The sequence below is a fragment of the Colobus angolensis genome, unplaced genomic scaffold, assembly GCF_000951035.1.
Source record: "Colobus angolensis palliatus isolate OR3802 unplaced genomic scaffold, Cang.pa_1.0 Scaffold91, whole genome shotgun sequence".
Lineage (NCBI taxonomy): Eukaryota > Metazoa > Chordata > Mammalia > Primates > Cercopithecidae > Colobus > Colobus angolensis.
Genome location: NW_012123043.1, coordinates 3,175,287 through 3,197,815, shown reverse-complemented (window position 1 = coordinate 3,197,815; position 22,529 = coordinate 3,175,287). Strand labels below are relative to the sequence as shown.

At 38.9% G+C, this 22,529-nt stretch overlaps 1 protein-coding gene and 1 pseudogene across 2 annotated transcripts in view; both read left to right on the top strand.

Annotated features, from left to right (window-relative positions):
* KIF14 (kinesin family member 14) overlaps window positions 1-19,386 on the top strand; it is a 67,277-nt gene extending 47,891 nt beyond the window's left edge. The window contains exons 22-29 of the mRNA XM_011931705.1: window positions 604-698; window positions 5,172-5,396; window positions 5,588-5,775; window positions 10,990-11,148; window positions 12,415-12,537; window positions 17,014-17,088; window positions 18,143-18,281; window positions 18,977-19,386. Coding sequence (XP_011787095.1) covers window positions 604-698; window positions 5,172-5,396; window positions 5,588-5,775; window positions 10,990-11,148; window positions 12,415-12,537; window positions 17,014-17,088; window positions 18,143-18,281; window positions 18,977-19,356 — 1,384 coding nt within the window. The 3' untranslated portion in view covers window positions 19,357-19,386. The remainder of the gene's footprint in view (window positions 1-603; window positions 699-5,171; window positions 5,397-5,587; window positions 5,776-10,989; window positions 11,149-12,414; window positions 12,538-17,013; window positions 17,089-18,142; window positions 18,282-18,976) is intronic.
* Window positions 8,312-9,053, top strand: LOC105504388 (annotated as a pseudogene). Its single transcript, XR_001000609.1, has one exon. The product of XR_001000609.1 is annotated as a 60S ribosomal protein L10-like (transcript).
* Window positions 19,387-22,529: the final 3,143 nt, after the last annotated feature.

Below are 22,529 nucleotides of genomic sequence, written 5' to 3'. Positions count from 1 at the left end.
GTACTCTGTATCTTACATCATAGGCCACAGTCCTTCTGAACCTCATTTGGTTCATTGCATGTACACTGCTTTCATTTATCAAGTCTTCCTGTTGCTTGTGTCTGAGACACTATTCCCTGTTTCCCAAGCCTGCCCTCTGTTTGGCTAAGTTTTACTTATCCTTGAGGGTCACTGCTCCAAGGAGGCCCCCTGGCTTCTTGGGCCAGGTCAAGTTTTTTTATAGAGTCTACCACAACACTCCATGCCTTCATCACATTCATTACTTTATTGTCATTATTTGCCTAATTTATCTCTTTGGTTCTGGACTTTAAGCCTAGTGAGCCCAGAAACCAGGTTTGCCACATTTTACCACAATATCCAGAGCCTGCAAATAGTAGTGCTCAATAAATATTTATTCTGTTTAATTAACTATCTGCCTAGAACAGTGCCTGTAAATAGTAAAATTCTTGCTCAGTTAACCAAATGAATTTTTCCTTGGATGAAAATTTTTAATGAAAAACACACACATGAATGTCCATTTTCTTTAGAGAACTTATAAATATTCTTAATAATATTATTCCATGTGGTATAGAACTGCTAATCTTACGGTTTGTCTTTTTTCAGGAGCAGGAGTTTGATGAAGAATAGAAGAATTTCTGGTTGTTTACATGACATACAAGTTCACCCAATTAAGAATTTGCATTCTTCACATTCATCAGGTATTTTTTTCTTCACATTTTCTGTATGGCAAGAAAAGCATTAAGTCCTTGTTCTACCATTACATTTTTTCTTGTCCTTTTGCAAATCATTTCATTTCCTGGAAGCTTCCGATTCCTCTGTAAAATTCCTTTCCACTTCAAAAATTCTGTGCTCTGTGATTTATTTCAAAACCTTTTAGTAGAATAACTAATTCAAATGTGGAAGATGTGTTTGTTCCAAAATGTATGAGAACATTACTTCCTTACAAGTGAAAAAAGCAAAGTGCAGCGGATTTTATTCTATCATTTGTGTGAGGTATTTTATTCTATCATTTGTGTGAGGAAGAGAAAAAAGAGAAAAAAAAAATACTCATTGTGTGAGTATTTTATTCTATCATTTGTGTGAGGAAGAGAAAAAAGAAGATGTGGACATAGGTGCTTGTAAATGAATAAGATCTCTCTGGAGAACTACACCAAAACCCCAAAGTGCTGGTGGTACATGGCAGCATGGGGATGGAGACAGGACAGGAAGGAAGGCACCCTTTTCACTGCATACCCTTTGGTTTCTTCTGAATTTTGCATAATGATCTATGTATCATCTATCCCAAAATTATTTCAATTTTTTTAAAAAAGTTAAGGAATTATTCCTTTAAATATTTTGTACTGATATTTATTATAATGTTGTTTTAAAATGTAGGAGGAGAGGATACACTGTAAATTGTATATGTGTAACTACCTGTAATAATTAACAATTTAAAAATCACTACCTGCTGGGCCAGGCACCTGCATGACCCATAATCCTAGCACTTTGGGAGGCTGAGGTGGGTGGATCACCTGAGGTTGGGAGTTCTAGACCAACCTGACCAACATGGAGAAACCCCGTCTCTACTAAAAATACAAAATTAGCAGGGCGTGGCGGCGCACACCTGTAATCCCAGCTACTTGAGAGGCTGAGGCAGGAGAACCACTTGAACCTAGGAGGCAGAAGTTGCGGTGAGCTGAGATGGCGCCACTGCACTCCAGCCTGGGCAACAAGAATGAAACTCCATCAAAAAAAAAAAAAAAGAAAGAAAGAAAAAAAAAATTACTACCTGCTAACAATAGATTACTATGCAGCAATAAAAAAGAAGGAATGACTGATTCGCACAATAACCCGGATGAATTCCAGAAACATAATGTTGAGTTAAAGAAGCCAGATACAAAAGAGTGTATACTACATGATTCCTTTTATATGAAGTTTAAGAACAGGCAAACTAAACTATGGTGACAAAAGCCAGAGTAGTTTAGAACTGAATAGTGGTTACCTCTGTTGGGAGTTAGTAACCCAGAAGAGGAAACCTGTTGGGATGGAATGGTGGAAATGTTGTATACATTGAACTAAGTGGGGTTTACATATGTACGCATATATAAATCAGCTGTACACTTAAGATATAGGCACTTTACAGTACACATATTTAGTAAACAAAAATTTTAAAATAATTATGTAACATAATATCTATTTGATAGAGGTTCTAATAGAATATGAGTAGCCATAAAAGGTATTATATCTCATCTTGACTTAAAATTTTAGAAATTAGGGTTTCTTTTAGGAAGATAATTGTGATCCTACTACTTATTTAGTCTAAGGTAGATTAAAATATGCTGTGGGTTTTTTATTTACCAGCAAAATAAAAAGATATATATCTGTGGTAGCAACTTATTTATTTGGTATTATCTGAGTAAGATACTTTACAAAAATAATTTTAAGGGAAGTCAGAGATAGAAAAGGTCTTTACTTATTTGTGGTTTTCAAAGACGGAAATGGAAACCCACATGTGAACTTAGTAGGACCCCGTCTGGGCAGCTGTGAGTGGTGGAAGGGGCACCAGGCCTGGGGGTGAGGGGCTGTACCCCAGTGTCTAGCACTTTCTAGCTTTGGGAAGTTGAGCAAGTATCTTAACTTGTAAAATTCAGGGCCATATATTTTACTGTATTTTTGCAGATATTTCTAAAATGTTTTTGTTGGATTTTAGAATGCATTAATACAATTATCTTCTTAAATAGAGAATATATACTTAACTATTCTCGATGACTATACTATAGTCATTATAGTTATAATGATATTGAGTCATCGTTACCCTACTGTAGCTTTGGGTTTTGTAGCTTTTCTTTTTTCTCTTTACAAAACCAAACTCTTTTTTTTTTATTTTTAGTAGAGACAGGGTTCACCATGTTGGCCAGACTGGTCTTGATCTCCCAACCTTGTGATCCACCCATCTCAGCCTCCCAAAGTGCTGGGATTACAGGCGTGAGCCACCACACCCTGCCTTCTTTTTTTTTTTTTTTTTTTGAGAGGAGTCTCGCACTGTCGCCTGGGCTGGTATGCAGTAGTGCCATCTCGGCTTGCTGCAGCCTTCGCCTCCGAGGTTCACGCGATTCTCCTGCCTCAGCCTCCCGAGTAGCTAGGATTACAGGTGCCCACCACCACACCCAGCTAGTTTTTTGTATTTTTAGTACAGACAGGGTTTTACTATGTTGGCCAGGTTGGTTTCGATCTCCTGACCTTGTGATCTGCCCGTCTTGGCCTCCCAAAGTGCTGGCGTGAGCCACCGCACCTGGCCTAGAAACCAAACTCTTACCTTTGTTCTAGTTTTTTAATATTGCCCACCCTATGCCTTTATTCTATCTCTTTTTAGTTTGCTGCTTTTAAACACCTATGAAATGAACCAGAAAACTTAATCTTGTCTATTAAATAAGAATAATTATACTCAATATATTAGGACTCCAGGATAAAGTTATTTCCAGAGGTTCTGAATGAATCTTTCAAACTTTTCATTTATTTCTGGTTTAGACAGTGCTTAGAAGATCCATCTCTCAGAGATGTGCTGTATAAACTATAGATAATCAGTTGGTTTTAGCCTACCTTGATTGTAGTATACCTCAAGGAGAAACTATTGTAAAGTAGAAGTACTGAGACATGTTTTTTTTTGTTTTTGATTTTTGTTTTTGAGATGGAGTTTCGCTCTTTTTGCCCAAACTGGAGTGCAATGGCGCGATCTTGGCTTACTGCAACCTCTGCCTCCTGGGTTCAAGCAATTCTCCTGCCTCAGCCTCCCAAGTAGCTGGAATTACAGGCGCCCACCATCATGCCTGGCTAATTTTTTATTTTTAGCAGAGACAGGGTTTCACCGTGTTGGCTAGGCTGGTCTTTAACTCCTGGCCTCAGATGATCTGCCCACCTCGGCCTCCCAAAGTGCTGGGATTACCGGCATGAGCCACTGTGCCCAGCTGAGACATTACTTTTAATATAGTTTATCATTGCCTACTTTTCCAGTTTGTGAATCCAATTATATTTCTAAGTTTATCTTATGTAATTGTCATTGTTTTCATCAATTACAGTTCTTTAGGTGTTAGGGAAAATTAATCCCACCAGACATAGTGGCACATGCTTGTAGTCCCACCTACTGTGGAGGCTGAGGCCAAGGGATTGCTTGAGCCTAGGAGTTTGAGGCTCAGTATACTATGATCACGCTTGTGAGTAACCACTGTGTTCCAGCCTGGGCAACAGAGCAAGACACTGTCTCTCTTTTTTTTTTTTTTTGAGATAGAGTCTTGCTCTGTTGCCCAGGCTGGAGTGCAGTGGTGCCATCTCGGCTCACTGCAACCTTCACCTCCTGGGTTCAAGCAGTTCTCCTGCCTCAGCCTCCCAGGTAGCTGGGACTACAGGTGCGTGCCACTACCCCCAGCTAATTTTTTGTATTTTTAGTAGAGTTAGGGTTTCACCATGTTAGCCAGGATGGTCTTGATCTCCTGACCTCGTGATCTGCCAGCCTCGGCCTCCCAAAGTGCTGGGATTACAGGCGTGAGCCACCGTGCCTGGCCCAACCCTGTCTCTTAAAAAAAAAAAAAGAAAAGAAAATTAATTCCTACCAAAAAATAAAGAGATTAAACCAATGGTTACGTGGGATATTTGGATTCTCTATAGTCTCATAGCACAGTCAGGGAGCTACTAAATCTATGGATTGATTGATGCTGTTGAAAGGTTAATTGATCCATAAATGGAATTGTGTTTTCACTTTAGCATGTAGAAATGAGGCTGAATTGAAGTAAGTATAGCCTACGTTGAATTTATTGATCAATGATCCTATAATATGCTTGCATTAAAACATTTGTTTGAAAGTATTATGCCTGAACATTTTTGGAAGAGAAATAGTATATGAGTAACACTTGCAAGCAGCAGAGGGGCAGTTTCTGCAGAATTAACATTATGGAGCACCCTGGAAATCAACATATGCAAGTATAGCATGGAAGATATACTTCCAAGTACAGCATAGCATACGATGTTATATATACTAATAGTTTTGTTTTTCTAATTCCACAACGAACACAAAAATGCTTTGTTGTTGTAATACATTTAAATAATGTGGAAATACATAAAGTAAGGATCCCATTTTTTAAAAAAAGAAAGTATTATTCCTAAAACAAGGCTTAAAATGGCTATTTCTGTTGATCTAGGTTTAATGGACAAATCAAGCACCATTTACTCAAATTCAGCAGAGTCATTTCTTCCTGGAATTTGCAAAGAATTGATTGGTTCTTCATTAGATTTTCTTGGACAGAGTTATGATGAAGAAAGAACTGTAGCAGACAGCCTAATGAATAGTTTTCTTAAAATTTATAATGGGCTATTTGCCATTTCCAAGGCTCATGAAGAACAAGATGAAGAAAGTCAAGATAACTGTAAGCAATCCCACTGCTTTTGTTAACTCACATAAATGATTATTTTCTGCACATTGCACTTTGTTTTGAATGATTATTTGGCACATCTGGCATGCATCTTTTAACTATGTTAAATGTTTTAATGATGATCATATATGAGTTCTTTTATTTGGATATTATTTCTTCCAGTAATTTTTCTTCTTCTTTCAAAGTGTTTTCTTCTGATCGAGCAATCCAGTCACTTACCATTCAGACTGCATGTGCTTTTGAGCAGCTAGTAGTGCTAATGAAACACTGGCTGAGTGATATACTGCCTTGTACCACCAACATAGCAAGACTTGAGGATGAATTGAGACAAGAAGTTAAAAAACTGGGAGGCTACTTACAGTTATTTTTGCAGGTAAATTGATTTGCTTATTATCATTTGAAGGATTCATTTAATAATTATTTATTGACTTTCTACTGTCTGTATCTTCCCCAATATTAGCTCTGTATGATTTTCAAAAGTACGTTCTGTTTTGAAGTCCTGAGACTGTAGATGTCTATAATTGATTTATTGAACAAAGACTTACATGGCTCTCTATGTACGAGTAGTTCTAAGTGATTTACAAATATTAACTCATTTAATCCTTATAACAACCCCAGCAGTGGGCACTGTTGTTATCACCGTCTTGTAGATGAGGAAATGGAGGCACAGGGAAAATAAATACACCATCCAGTGTTACCTAACTAGTAAATGACTGAGTTGGACTTGGACCCAGGCAGTCTTGGGTGCAGTTTGTGCTCTACCATTATACCATGCTGGCCTTCAATAAGGGATACTGGGAAGAGAGACGGAGTCTTGCTCAGTGTATGGGATTGGGTTTCAACTCAGGTTCAATTGGCCACAATCCTGCTGACACAGCGACAAGGAAATAATTTTGTTTTCCTGCTTATCTTGTATCAGATAAGATTAGGTTTGGCTGTAAGAAGTAGTAAGATGAAAGCTTATTCTCTCTCACATAAAATCTAGATGTAGATACGGTGGCTGTGATCCACAGAGTCCTCAGGATCCAGGCTCCTCCCAGTGGTCCCCTCCGTCATGCCCAAAGTGTAGCCCCTGATTTCATGACCCACCATGGAGGAGCCCCATCTGAGCTCAGCACAGCAGGGTAGAAGGAGTGGTGAGAAGGATAGGGCGAAGTTTGCCTTCTTTTTTGTTTTTTTGTTTTTTTTTTGAGATAGAGTCTCACTCTTGTCACCAAGGTTGGAGTGCAGCCACGCGATCTCGGCTCACTGCAACCTCTGCTCCCAGGTTCAAGCGATTCTCCTGCCTCAGCCTCTCGAGTAGCTGGGATTACAAGCACCCACCACCATGCTCGGCTAATTTTTGTATTTTTAGTAGAGATGAGGTTTCACCATGTTGGCAAGACTAGTCTCGAACTCCTGACCTCAGGTAATCAGCTCCCCTCAGCCTCCCAAAGTGCTGAGATTACAGGCGTGAGCCAGCATGCCTGGCTGAAGTTTGCCTTCTTTTAAGGGAAGTTTCTGGAAATCACCATATGATACATCTATGTATATATCTTTGGCTAGAATTTTATCATTTGACTACATCTAGCTGCAAGCATCATGAAGAAATTTATTTTTAAAAAAAATTCTGGACACCTATGTGCCAAGCCAAAAATCAAGGGATCTATGGAAGAAGTGGAAAATTGATATTGGAGAATACTTAGTCATCTACCATATTAACAAATTCCTTCATAAAAATTCATTGAATGTACAAAAGGAGCAGATAAGGAAATAATGGTCGAGTATGGTGGCTCATGCCTGTAATCCTAGGACTTTGGGAGGATCAGTTAAGCCTAGGAGTTTGAGAGGAGCCTGGGCAACATAGCGAATAATAACAAGTATCCAACTTGTTAGATACTTTGTCTCTAAAAAAATTTAAAAATTGGCCAGCTGTGGTGGCGTGTATCTGTGTTCCCAGCTACTTGGGAGGCTGAGGTGGGAAGATTGCTTGAGCCCCGGAGTTCGAGGCTACAATGAACCATGATTGCACCACTGCACTCCAGCCTGGATGACAGAGTGAGACCATGTCTCAATAATAATAACAAAAAATAAGCAATTTTAAAAAAGAAAATACTAAGAGGGTTAGATTTCACTTTTATAAAAGGATAATTAGACCGTGTAATAAAATGTTCTAGAACACTTGAACAAATTTTATGTTATAGTGCCCATCAAAAGACTTTCCACATTCTATTATTGCAGTAGAATTTTTGTTGTGTCAAATACTTCCTGAATAGGCTGTTTACCAGCTGGGATTTGGAAATCTTTAACTGATCTAACTAGTAAACTTGAAATCAGATGATTGTTTTTAATGTCCGTTCTCCCTCAGGAGGATTTTCTAGGTCTCCCCCGAGACTTGGTTAGGCACCTGTCTTATTTGCTTCTCTAGTAACCCTGAACTTCACCCATTACGACTTTTAATATAACATACTATTTATAAACCTGTACATCTCAATGGACAGTTAGCACTGAGAAGGTAGAGGACAGTGGGTGTCTTTTTTCACAAGGCCCCATTATGTGATTGATAGATGTTCAGTTGGATACTTGTTATTGAATGAATTATAAATTCATATGAGATGAAGGATGACTTTGGACATAGGTAATGAGGAAACAGAATGACTAAGACAAAGGGTGGTGGTGGTGGTGGACTGCAAACAGGTGTGGATGAAGTAGTAGATGAAGGAGAATTTCTGACAGCCTAGAACCATGAAAATGAAAGGTAGGACTGGCCAGAGAGCAAAGCTAGAGAGCCAGAAGGGAAGGGTCTGACTTAAGTTCAAACCTAGGAAAGGAAGCTTATTGAAGGATGGTCAGTGCTTAGTTGGCTCTCAGTACTAGACTAGTGGGACAACACACGAAACAAAAACTCACTACTGGCACTTGAAAAACTGATGTTTGGCTCTTTTCCTTTGGCGCGCCGCTGCCCTGCATATTGTTACCAGTATTGTAAGAACAAGCTGTACCCAAAGTCTCGCTTCTGCCGAGGTGCCCCTGATGCCAAGATTCGCATCTTTGACCTGGGGCGGAAGAAGGCAAAAGTGGATGAGTTTCCGCTCTGTGGCCACATGGTGTCAGATTAATATGAGCAGCTGTCCTCTGAAGCCCTGGAGGCTGCCCGATTTTGTGCCAATAAGTACATGGTAAAAAGTTGTGGCAAGGATGGCTTCCATATGCGGGTGCGGTTCCACCCCTTCCACGTCTTCCACATCAACAAGATGTTGTCCTGTGCTGGGGCTGACAGGCTCCAAACAGGCATGTAAGGTGCTTCTGGAAAGCCCCAGGGCACTGTGGCCAGGGTTCACATTGGCCAAGTTATCATGTCCATCCGCACCAAGCTGCAAAACAAGGAGCGTGTGATGGAGGCCCTGCACAGGGCCAAGTTCAAATTTCCTGGCCGCCAGAAGATCACATCTCAAAGAAGTGGGGCTTCATCAAGTTCAGTGCTAATGAATTTGAAGACATGGTGGCTGAAAAGCGGCTCATCCCAGATGGCTGTGGGGTCAAGTACACCCCCAATCATGGTCCTCTGGACAAATGGCGGGCCCTGCACTCATGAGGGCTTCTAATATGCTGCCCCCCTCTTAATACTCACCAATAAATTTTACTTCCTGTCCAAAAAAAAAAAAAGAAAAACCGATGTTTGAACGCATGCTAAATTAGTTGTGCCTCCTTGGGCAAACTGCTTAAATTTTTGAGTCTCCTGTTTCTCACAGGAAAATAAAACTGGAAATGCCTACTTGGCAGGATTGCTGTGAGGATCAGATGAATTGTTATAAGAATGTCTCTCGGCCGGGCGCGGTGGCTCAAGCCTGTAATCCCAGCACTTTGGGAGGCCGAGACGGGCCGATCACGAGGGCAGGTGATCGAGACCATCCTGGCTAACACGGTGAAACCCCGTCTCTACTAAAAAATACCAAAAAAAAAAAAAAAAAACTAGCCTGGCGCGGTGGCAGGTGCCTGTAGTCCCAGCTACTCAGGAGGCTGAGGCAGGAGAATGACATAAACCCGGGAGGTGGAGCTTGCAGTGAGCTGAGATCAGGCCACTGCACTCCAGCCCTGGCGACAGAGCAAGACTCCGTCTCAAAAAAAAAAAAGAATGTCTCTCTTAGGGTAACTGGTGTGTAGTTTCTTTCCTTCTTTTCGTTTTCTAAGAAGAACACTTTGAACTGAACTGTGGGTTTCAACTGATAGCCCTGTGGGAAATCTTATACAAGGAATCAAGGATGGAGAGACCAGGTGACTTGGGGGGGAAGTTAGATTACGCTCAGGAGAGACTTGTGTTAAGCTAGTAAACCTGAATTTAGTGACTATTCTTTCTACTAAGTATAGTTTGAGAATCCTTTTCTTGTAGCAATACAATTAGCATATTCCACAAAGCAGGCCAAGAGAAGTATTTTGAAGAGTCTCCACAGGGGGCAGGTAACAGAAAGAGGAAAAGCTCAAGAGAAGCTTCCTTATTCCTTTTTTATATGTGTTCTCTGAGTGCATGTGAGAAGTCTTTTGTTTGAAGGGGTTTGGGTTGTTTTTCACCCCTTTTGCCGCCCCTTCCTCTCCCTCTCGATTTCTCCTGAGAAAATCATATCTTTATTAACTGTCAGATGGTTATCAGAACAGGAAAAGTTCAGAGGCAAAAGAGCTACCCTTCTTTTTCTTTCTTTTGGCTTTTACTTATTAATTCTGTCTTATATTTAGTTAACTTATACTTACCTTATGTCTCCTATTAGTGTGTATGGCCTTTGAGGGTGGAGACTGTCTTACTCATTTTATCACCTTTAGTAGCCACAGGGCTGCATGTTTTCTGGTTCTGAGACATTTATGAAGTGAGATCACTATGTCAATAAATGCAGAATTTATTTTCTCCAGATGATTTTTCTTTTTTTTTTTCTTTTTTGAAAATCAGCGAGACAGAGTCTCGCTCTGTCACCCAGGCTGGAGTGCAGTGGTGCGATCTTGGCTCACTGCAATCTCCGCCTCCCAGGTTCAAGTAATTCTCCTGCCTCAGCCTCCTGAGTAGCTGGGACTACAGGCACCCGCCACCACGCCTGGCTAATTTTTGTATTTTTAGTAGAGGTGGGGTTTCACCATATTGGCCAGGCTGGTCTCAAACTCCTGACCTTGTGATCTGCCTGCCTTGGCCTCCCAAAGTGCTGGGATTACAGGCGTGAGCCACCATACCCAGCACATTTTTCTTTTCTTTCTTTCTTTTTTCTTTTTTTTTTAAGGTGGAGTCTTACTCTATCGCCCCGGCTGGAGTGCAGTGACACAATCTCAGCTCATTGCAACCTCTGCCTCCCGGGTTCAAGCAATTCTCATGTCTCAGCCTACTGAGTAGCTAGGATTACAGGCATGTGCCACTATGCTTGGCTAATTTTTGTATTTTTAGTAGAGAAAGGGTTTTACCATGTTGGCCAGGCTGATCTTGAACTCCTGACCTCAGGTGATCCACCCGCTTCAGCCTCCCAAAGTGCTGGAATTACAGGCTTGAGCCACTGTGCCCGGCCCTTATCTTTTCTTTACCACCTGTTATAATCTCATGTATCTGATACACTTGTCCATTTTTATCTTACAGGGATGCTGTTCGGATATTTCATCAATGATAAAAGAGGCTCAAAAGAATGCAATCCAGATTGTACAACAAGCTGTAAAGTATGTGGGGCAGTTAGCAGTTCTGAAAGGGAGCAAGCTGCATTTTCTAGAAAACGGTAACAATAAAGCTGCCAGTGTCCAGGTAATTTAGCAATGTTAGTTTACACAGACTTCATCAGAGGGAATATTAGACTTTTGATAATAGTACAGTACTAAACATGGCAAGTTCTTTTTAAGTTTTTGAAAATAGCTTGTACTTTTAGTAGTTCTGCAGTAAGATTTAAAACTGTTTGGGCTGGGCATGGTGGCTCATGCCTCTAATCCCAGCACTTTGGGAGGCCGAGGCAGATGTATCATTTGAGGTCAGGAGTTCGAGATCAGCCTGGCCAATAGGCGAAACCCCCGTCTCTACTGAAAATACAAAAATTAGGCAGTCATGGTGGCCCACGCCTGTAATCCCAGCTACTCAGGAGGCTGAGGCAGAAGAATCACTTGAACCCAGGAGGCAGAGGTTGCAGTGAGCTGAGATTGTGCCAGTGCACTCCAGCCTGGGTGACAGAGTAAGACTCCATATAAAAAAAACCAACCAAACCAAACAAACAAAAAAAAACTGTTTTAAATATATTGGATTATTTTGCAAACCTTATTTTACCTTTCGGATCCTTAATTTGATGCTAGCCATCTACCATGGAGTGTTTTCTCAGCCAATCAACACATGAAAAACCCTGTAATACCAGAAAATTTGTATCTTCTTACTTTCACTATTTATGCTATTGAAAATATTGCATTATATTAGAATGTTGCTGTCCTCTGGCCGGGCGCGGCGGCTCATACCTGTACTCCCAATACTTTGGGAGGCCGAGGCTGGTGGATCACCTGAGGTCAGCAGTTCGAGACCAGCTTGGCCAACATGGCGAAACCCCGTCTCTACTAAAAATATAAAAATTAGCTGGGTGTGGTGGCAGGTGCCTGTAATCCCAGCTACTCAGGAGGCTGAGATAGGAGAATAGCTTGAACCAAGGAGGTGGAGGTTGCAGTGAGCTGAGATCGTGCCGTTTCACTCCAGCTTGGGTGACAAGAGTAAAACCCCGTTTCAGAAAAAAAAAAAAAATGTTCCTGTGTTCTAGCAATATAGAGCCCTGCTTAAAGATGATGAACTTTCTTTACAATATGTTATATATGGGATACTAAATTACAGATTTGCTAATTTTATTTCTTTATAGACTATAGACTGTTAGTTCTTATTCTAGCTTTAGTTGAACTTAATAAACTTGGGCTGTATTATAGTCCTAAAGGAAGCAGAAAATATAACTTAATTACTTGATAATTTAAAATATATAAAAACCTAAATTTAAATAAAATATATAAAACCTAAATTTTCTAGTTAATGCTTAAATACTTTTTCTAGGAGGAATTCATGGATGCTATTTGTGATGGTGTAGGCTTAGGAATGAAGATTTTATTAGATTCTGGACTTGAAAAAGCAAAAGAACTTCAGCATGAACTCTTAAGGCAATGTACAAAAAATGAGGTAAGATGAATAAAAGAATATTCCGTACAGTACTAAATAATATATAAAGTTGATTTTTTTCAATCAACAAATTAGATTTCTATAAATTCATGTTTTAATTTGTTTTATTTTTCACTGAAGAGGCTGACATCATGATCTTATGGTGATATTTTCCCAAGCTTTCCCAAGAGAAGCTTCCTTATTCCTTTTTTATATGTGTTCTCTGAGTGCATGTGGGAAGTCTTTTGTTTGAAGGGGTTTGGGTTGTTTTTCACCCCTTTTGCCTCCACTTCCTCTCCCTCTCGATTTCTTTTCTCCTGAGAAAATCATATCTTTATTAACTGTCAGATGGTTATCAGAACAGGAAAAGTTCAGAGGCAAAAGAGCTACCCTTCTTTTTCTTTCTTTTGGCTTTTACTTATTAATTCTGTCTTATATTTAGTTAATTTTATACTTACCTTATGTCTCCTATTAGTGTGTATGGTCTTTGAGGGTCTTAATTCACTGCAGCCTCTATTGTTAATACTTTGCTTGATCCTATTGCAGCTATTTTCAAGATTCAGTCTGTAAACTCCTAAGCAGAGAGTGGAGTGTGGTAGTGACGCCTAGTGTTCGCTTTTTGGTTGTCATTTTCTTCCTTAGCTTTGTTTAGGCCTTGCCTCTTCTAAGAATGGAAACTATTAGTAACATTTATTGATTCAGTATATTGAACTAAATATTTTTCTGGGGCATTCACGTAAGATATTTCATATCAAGATACAGAACCAATAAGCATTTCAGTGATTTCCTAAAATATGTGTCCTCCCATCCTCCAGCTAACTAACATTACTTAGTACCTTAGGAAAGATCTGGGTTTTAATATTAGAAGACATGTATTTGAAACCTGGTTCTATCACTTTCCACTTACCATTTAGCAAGTCACTTAATGCTCTGACCCTATTTCTTTACCTGTCACATGTAATCATACCTACTTCACAGGCTGTAAACTATTTATTGATTAATTTCCTCTGACAGTTATTAGACTAGGTGCTTTACATGTAACAGTGGTAAATCTTAGCCATTTCTTTAATGGATTTGTACTTTGTCAGTAAGAAAAAGCCCTATGAATATCATATTTCATATTCATATCACTTTTCAAGGTGGGAATTTATATTCTTCATTTCATTGAATTGGAGTACTTTGCCTAATTACACAACTATTAAGCCCTGAGCCAGGATTTTATATTCTGCCTGACTCCAAAACTCAACATGCTACGTAAATAAGTTTTTAAAACTATTGTTCATGGATTAGTTTTCTTTATTGACAATCACTGTTAGTGAAGTGGGGATTAGGAAGATAAAAATTCGAATTCTTGGCCGGGCGCGGTGGCTCAAGCCTGTAATCCCAGCACTTTGGGAGGCCGAGAGGGGCGGATCACAAGGTCAGCAGATCGAGACCATCCTGGCTAACACGGTGAAACCCCGTCTCTACTAAAAATACAAAAAACTAGCCGGGCGAGGTGGCGGGTGCCTATAGTCCCAGCTACTTGGGAGGCTGAGGCAGGAGAATGGCGTGAACCCGGGAGGCAGAGCTTGCAGTGAGCCGAGATCCGGCCACTGCACTCCAGTCTGGGCGACAGAGCGAGACTCCGTCTCAAAAAAAAAAAAAAAAAATCGAATTCTTATGAGACTGAATTTCAGAGACTTGTCTGTTTTAGAGCCTTGTCACAACGTATTAAAACCATCCCTGGCCAGGCATGGTGGCTCATGCCTGTAATCCCAGCACTTTGAAAGGCCAAGGCAGGAAGATAGCTTGAGCCCAGAGTGCGAAACCAGCCTGGGAATCGCAGCGAGACCTCGTCTCTACAAAAAATACAGAAATTAGCCAGACATGGTGGCATGTACCTGTAGTACCAGCTACTCCAGAGACTGAGGCAGGAGTAGTATTACTTGAGCCCAGGAGTTTGAGGCTGCAGTGAGCTGTGATTGCACCACTGCATACCAGCCTGGGCGATAGAGCAAGACCTTGTTTCAAACAAACAAACAAACAAAAACCATCCCTGTCCATTCCCTTGCTCTTGCTGGAGTCAAGTGGCTGGGGCAGTGCTACCTGGGGACATTGAGGTTTCTGAGATCTTAGCTACTAGGATGTCTCCTCATTTATATACATATTGTTTGATCTAGAAAAGTAGATCATGTGGAGGACTATTGCCTTCTGTCCCTCTGGGTGGTTGTTTCTGGGAAGGCATGGAGTAAGTTAGTTTTTTGTTGTTGTTGTGTAGAAAAATCTTGGTATTAATGTACTTCTAGCTCATCTTAGAATCTGAGGTGAAACTCTGTGTAAGCCACAGAGATTCTCCATCCCTTTGCTCATACTACAGGGTTATGTATATTTCTCTCTGCCCAGAAAAACTCCATCTCAGAATAGGGGAAGACATGGAACATTAAGCTGCTCTTCTACTTCCTATGTAGCCTTGAACAACTTACCTGAGCCTCAGTCATTCCATTTTTAAATGAGGATGATCATACTTATTTCATAAAATTGTTTGAGGATCATATGAGATGAAGAAACAACATATATGAAAATACTCAAAATGTAGTGCCTGGTAAATCTTAAGTCATTCATCTTACTTGCACGCGTTCTCTTTTTCTCAATATATGTCTGCCTCTCTCACTTTGTGTTTTTTTGTTTTAAAAAATAAAAAGACGGCTGGGCGCGGTGGCTCACGCCTGTAATCCCAGCATTTTGGGAGGCCGAGGTGGGTGGATCAAGAGATTGAGACTATCCTGGCCAAGTTGGTGAAACCCCATCTCTACTAAAAATACAAAAATTAGCTGGGCATGGTGGTGTGTGCCTGTAGTGCCAGCTACTCAGGAGGCGGAGGCAGGAGAATCGCTTGAACCTGGGAGGCGGAGATTGCAGTGAGCCGAGATTGTACCACTGCACTCCAACCTGGTGACAGAGCGAGACTCCGTCTCAAAAAAAAAAAAATTAATTAATAAAAATAACACATTGTTACTAAATTTAGGAGCTCATATTGTCACTAAATCAAGCTTGCGCTCCAATAGGAATGAGGCTGATTTCAGTTCCATAGTGCAACTTTGAAGAAAGGGACATACTGGGCTGTCAAAGGCTCATTCAGACCACCACTCACATCTCAAATTTGGTTTTGCTCGGCAGCAGCACCATTTATCACTAAAACACTTCACCATATTTGCAAAGTGATACCACTTTTGCATCACAATTGCAAAGAATTTCTGCTGGCGATAAGTGCAGAAGGGTATAGAATAAATTAAAAGTATAGATGAGATAATATATGGAAATGTGCTTAGTAAGCTGTTGAAGTAGGTGCAGGTGTTAGCCTTGGTATTGTTTTGAGGAAATAAGCAGCAAAAGGGCCAGGCCCATCCTGTATACAATTGACACTATTTACATACCCTCCTTTCATTTTCTTTCTATAGTATGACAAACCTGTACTTTGTTATTCATGGTAGGGTTTTAGTTTATCTATTCTTGTAAGTTAAAACTCCTCTAAGAACCTATAGAAGAAGAATAAAATATCCAAAGAAAGAGAAAATAAGCTGAAACATAAAAGGCATTGGAGCTACAATTTTAAAGCTGGAGTCAGGAAGGAAAGATAATTTGGATATTCTTTTGGATATTCTTTTTTTGTTTTTTTTTTTCAAGCATGTAACACAAATCTGAATTAGAGCTAGGGAAGAGCTCTGTGAGCAAAACCAATTAAATACTGAAAAAGAATCCCCCGGCAGAAATTGAGCAGGAAAGCACCTTAGGGGGCAGCATTGGATAGAATAAAAGCAAAGGCTTAGAATTTAGATGTGGGCTCCCACCCTAGTTCTCAGTCTTAGGAGTTAGGAACCAAGGTCTGTTTCCTTACCTATAAAATGAGGTACACCATGGGCAGCATAGGACTATAATGGAGAATCAAATAACAAAACATTCGTAAAGTTCTTACAGTATTTGCTTGATATGTTACCCTTTTCCAGGAGAAATTTTAGAAATTTCATATCTATAAATACTTAAGTATAACAAATTCTGTTATAACAAATATTAGAGGGTGTCCATATTTAATATAGAAATCAATGTGCAATTTATTTTGAAAGAAATTATTAGTGAATACAGGTGAATTAGACTGATTATTTTCCCATGTCACAGGTAAATAGAAAATACAGACTATATGATCAATGTGTTTAAAAGGAGAGTAATTGCTATGGCTTGAAATTTTTTATGTAAATAAAATAAATGAGAGAGATTATAAAGTTGAGCTCTTAAAACTAAAATAAATTTATTTAGAAAGAAGTCAATGTGCAATTTATTTTGAAAGAAATTTCACATATATGATTTAAATACTCAGGCTATTTAATTGCAATCTCAGAAATAGAACTCCAATCTTTGGGCTTCTAGACTAGAACTTTATAAGTCTGGTCCTATGCAATTCTATGATTTTTATACTTCTGAATAATAAAGTATAATAAAATATTTTAACATTCTCTATAGGTTACCAAAGAAATGAAAACTAATGCCATGGGATTGATTAGATCTCTTGAAAACATCTTTGCCGAATCGAAAATTGTAAGAGAAGCTTTAAATTGATTTTAATTTTGCTTCTTTTTTATCATTTCGCTTGGTTCAAATTTAGATATTTTTATTTCCATTTTTATCCTTAGCCAGAGACAACTCTTGTGTATGTTTAACTGTAGCATGTAAGATAGCTCTTTATCTTTTTCATGTGTGTCATAACTTACTAGTTATAGTAATGGATAAAGGATTGTACAGAAATTTTTAAATGTATCTGTTTCTTATTGCTGCTGGTTTAATACCTCAGCTTTTGCTTGGATGGTCATTATAGGCTAAAAAATTTTGTTTAATAATCATTGTGGGCCAGGCGCAGTGGCTCAAGCCTGTAATCCCAGCACTTTGGGAGGCTGAGACAGGCAGATCACGAGATCAGGAGATTGAGACCGTCCTGGCTAACATGGTGAAACCCCATCTCTACTAAAAAATACAAAAAACTAGCCGCCTGTAGTCCCAGCTACTCCGGAGGCTGAGGCAGGAGAATGGCATGAACCCAGGAGGCGGAGCTTGCAGTGAGCTGAAATCCTGCCACTGCACTCCAGCCTGGGTGACAGAGCGAGACTCTGTCTCAAAAAAAAAAAAAAAAAAAAAAATTGTGCTCAAAGATTTTAAAATACAGGTGAATTAGATAGATTATTCTCATGTCACAGGTAAAGAGAAAAATTAAGTATATGATCAATGTGCTAAAAAGGAAAGTAATTGCTATGGCTTGAAAATTTTTATTTAAATGAGAACTATTATAAAGTTGAGCTCTTAAAAATGAAATAAATGTATCTTTTAAGGTACTGGATAATAAATGGCACTGTTACTTTATTCCTTTGTCATGTAATAGGATGACAGACTTTGAAAATTAATTGAAAATTCTGATTTCTTTTGAAAATAGTAATTAATATTGTATTTTGGTCTTGCTTATAGAAATAGAGTTAAGCACTGGTGAGGAAATTAAACTCTCTTAAAGAGAAGATTCTGGCAAATGAAATCATATTGACTAAGCCTTACTGCCATCGAACCTGTTAATGTATTATTTTAAATATTAACTTTATTTATACAGAAAAGTTTCCGAAGACAAGTACAAGAAGAAAACTTTGAATACCAAGATTTCAAGAAGATGGCTAATAGTGCTCCAGAATTCTTAAAGTTAAAACATTGCTTAGAGAAAGCTATTGAAATTATTATTTCTGCACTGAAAGGTATATTCTCAAATGGAGTTTATAACCAGAATTTTATATTTTAAGGAACCTTAGACATCTTTCCTTTTTTTTGAGATGGAGTCTCGCTCTGTCACTCAGGCTGAAGTGCAGTGGCTCGATCTCAGCTCACTGCAACCCTCCACCTCCTGGGTTCAAGCGATTCTCCTGCCTCAGCTTCAAAGTAGCTGGGATTACAGGCATGTGCCACCATGCCCGGATAATTTTTGTATTTTTGTAGAGATGGGGTTTTACCATGTTGGCCAGGCTAGTCTCAAACTCCTGACCTCAAGCAATTCATCCACCTCGGCCTCCCAAAGTGCTAGGATTACAGGCATGAGCCACAGTGCCCGGCTGACATCTTTCCTTTTTATTTCTAACCTTTTCATTATTTTAGTCATTAACTGAAGCCTGCCCAATGCTACTTCACTGATATTAGTTACCCATATAGGAACTTGTATTTGTAATTAAATTCCCACATAATATGCATATCAGTACTTCTGTCTAAATAATTAGATCCTGAAAAACCTAGTGCTTATCTAGCAAATAAACACTTTATGTGACTAATCTTCAGTAGTTTGGAATTGTTTTGATAGGGTCACTCTGACTTGAAAGATATCTAGAGTCTATAAAAGTCATAAATGCCTGATGAAAACTGAAAAGACTAATTAACCTTTCCCTCTCTCTCTTGCATATAGGATGCAGTAGTGATGTAAATCTTCTCCAGAATTGTGTTGAAAGTATTCGCAACTTGGCCAGTGATTTTTACAGTGACTTTGGTGTGCCTTCTACTTCTGTTGACAGCTATGAGAGTAGAGTAACTAATGTTGTCCACAAGGAACTAGAATCTCTAGCTAAGTCTCTCCTCTTTTGTTTTGAATCTGAAGAAAGCCCTGATTTGTTGAAACCCTGGGAAACTTATAATCAAAATACCGAAGAAGAACACCAACAATCTAAATCAAGCGGGATTGATGGCAGCAAGAATAAAGGTGTACCAAAGCGTGTCTATGAGCTCCATGGCTCATCCCCAGCAGTGAGCCCAGAGGAATGCACACCCAGTAGGATTCAGTGGGTGTGAATACTGATGTGTAGGCACTCTTATGACCACCCATGAAAGAAAAAGAACACTTGCTACGCAATTTTCTCTATGCAGGAAATTATATGCAAAATTCTCTATGCAGGAGAGTATAAAGAGAAATCAGTACAGATATTTCAAAAAAGTCCATGTCTTTTTATCTTTAAAGTATCTTTTTATTGGCCGGGTGCAGTGGCTCACACCTGTAATCCCAGCACTTTGGGAGGTCGAGGCGGGCGGATCATCAGGTCAGGAGTGCAAGACCAGCCTGACCAACATGGTGAAACCCTGTCTCTACTAAAAATACAAAAAAATTAGCCAGACATGGTGTTGCATGCCTGTAATCCCAGCTACTCAGGAGGCTAAGACAGGAAAATCACTTGAACCTGGGAGGCAGAGGTTGCAGTGAGCCAAGATTGTGCCACTATATTCCAGCCTGGGCGACAAAGTGAAACTCCGTCTCAAAAAAAAAAAAAAAAAAAATCTTTGTATCAAAGGCTGGGTGCAGTGGCTCACACCTATAATCCCAGCACTTTGGGAGGCCGAGGCAGGTGGATCACCTGAGGTCAGGAGTTCGAGACCAGCCTGGCCAACATGGCAAAACCCTGCCTCTACTAAAAATACAAAAATTAGCTGGGCATGTTGGCACATGCCTATAATCCCAGCTACTAGGGGGGCTATGGCAGGAGGATCACTTGAACCTGAGAGGCAGAGGTTGCAGTGAGCTGAGATCATGCCACTTCGCTTCAGCCTGGGCAATAGAGCGAGACTCCATCTAAATAAATAAATAAATAAATAAAATACCTTTTTATCTTTAAAGTGTTTACCATTGGTATACTATCCGTAGTTGGTTCATTAGTCTGTTTATAAAGGGTTATTTTCTCATGAGTGGAAACCTGAACAATCAGTTACCTTTGTGCCTATGCCTTCTCTCTCCTCAAACAGCTGGGATGACGTTTATGGTGAAATGGCCTATACAGGTTTAACTAAGACAACTTAATTTGCATCGTTAATCAAAAATTTCTCAAAGGGTTAACTGGTTGCCATTTTGAATAGTATGTTCAAGGGTGTAGCTTCCTATTTCTTTCCAAATCATAAGTAGCTACCTAAATATAGTATAATTATATATTAATAATAATATGGCTTTCTGGCATAATAGTTTACTGTGTTATCTGTGTTCCACAATGGGTTTATGAATATAATTTAAAACTAATTAAATGTTGCCAGAATAATACTCAACTGTTGGATGAGGTTAGGAGCTCAGAGACTGGACCTTCTCTTGATAATGCTTGTTTTGTTAAAGGTATAATGAAATAATTTGTATATGGTTTGATGAAGATTAAAGATCCTTATATTCCACAGCTTTAAAAAAAACCTTTATTTGTGATCAAGTAATAAAGATAACATTCTACTTGTGGGATCTTACATTAAGGAAATAGTTTGACATTTTTGACCTCAAGAGTATGTATAATTTGAAGAGATACTTATTAACTCTGCTTGGGTGATATTGAGCAGTTCCTAGAGAATAAGTCATTTAAATAACCTGATCCTTTCATTTGCCCTTTTCAAATTTACAGATACTACTTGTACATTTGGCATAACTAGTTGAAATTGGCCATTAGTACCATGTGTAAATCTGATAGTTTCCTTGTTGGGAAGAGATTGTAAGTAAATACGGTCACTGCAGTCAGAACAGTATTAGTGAATCTGTGTGGTGGTTTCAAGCTCTTTAAAATGGTGCAATGTAGCACATTTGCTTTCATTTCTTTTTTATTTTTGGCATTTGACCTTGTATTCTTTCTGAAGCTCTATATGTATTTGTATTTAGTCAATACTCTGGCAAGTAGCACTTTGCCTGTCCAGTTTGCTGGAGTGTAGATGTACATATGAGGATTTCCCTGGAGGTGCAGTTCTTCGAAGAACTTCCTAAAGTATCTGTATAGTAGTTTTCATCTTAATATTCAGTATTTAATCTTCAGTTTGTGCTTTGTAAACTCATGACTTACTTGGTCAGAAACTTTTTAGTGTCTTTATAAAATTTTGTATATATATTTATACTAAATACATTGTGATACTGTATTTGAATGAATGGTGAAATAATATTTGCTATTGGAATCATGTGCACTGACAAGAAATGTTATAAAGAGAATGACTTTAATAAATCTTTTCAGCATTAGAATTGCCTCTTGGTCTATGCTTTTTTATTTTACTGATTTTCTTTGTTTACTCTTCATTCAAAATAGCTCTGCCTTGATAATAGCTAGGCTAGTGTTGAAAATCAAATTAATAATTAGGAAACACTAAACAAATATTAATATTGTCATAACAACTATTTTCTTTTTTTTAACATTGTTCTGCCTCTCTTTAGTTGATTATGCCAGGAATAGATTTATCACCATGTGGTATGTGGAAAGAGCATGAGCTTTGGAGTTTGACATAGTTTTCACACGTTTGGAGTGTGAATCCCAGCTAGGCTGCTTAGTAACTACATGACCTTAGATATGTTACTTACTGTCTTCACTCCCTTTCCCTCATCTGCAGAAAGAAAAGTAATACCCACCTCATGGATATCTATGAGCATTTAGGGAGAAAAATGTGGGAATAACTCCTGGCAAGAAGTAGACTGTTAGTAAATTTATTTTCTGTCCTTTTCATTACCAGCTACAAAACCCTTGCTATGTATATAAGATCACACTTGGTGCAGGCATATGCCATTTATAACGTTCTGCCAATGTACCAAATTGTATTGCAGTCCTTTAAATATGGCATATTTGAAAATATATCTGCTGTCGTTTTGTCCCTGATAATAAATGGACAATAAAGATAACTAAACATTATCTTACTGCTCTTAAAGAAGGTATAATGTGCTATGTGTCCTCCATGAAGTCCATCTGAAAGTTTTAGCAAAAGGTTGTTTTGTCTAGTTAGCTAACTAGCATACTTCAGTTTACAGACCCTGTGTGCCAAAAAGCATTTCAAGGTTTTCCCTAAATATGGAAAGTAAGAATTAATCATAGGTGAGGGGAAAAGGTATCAGTAGTTTGGTTCAGTTTAAAAACAGTTCTGTGCCCAGCTTCCTGTGCATGATTCATCAGGTAAGTTTGTGCTCCGGATTTTGCAAGTTACAGTCATTGCATGATATAATCAAGACTGAGTTTTTCCATCTTTCTTCCTTT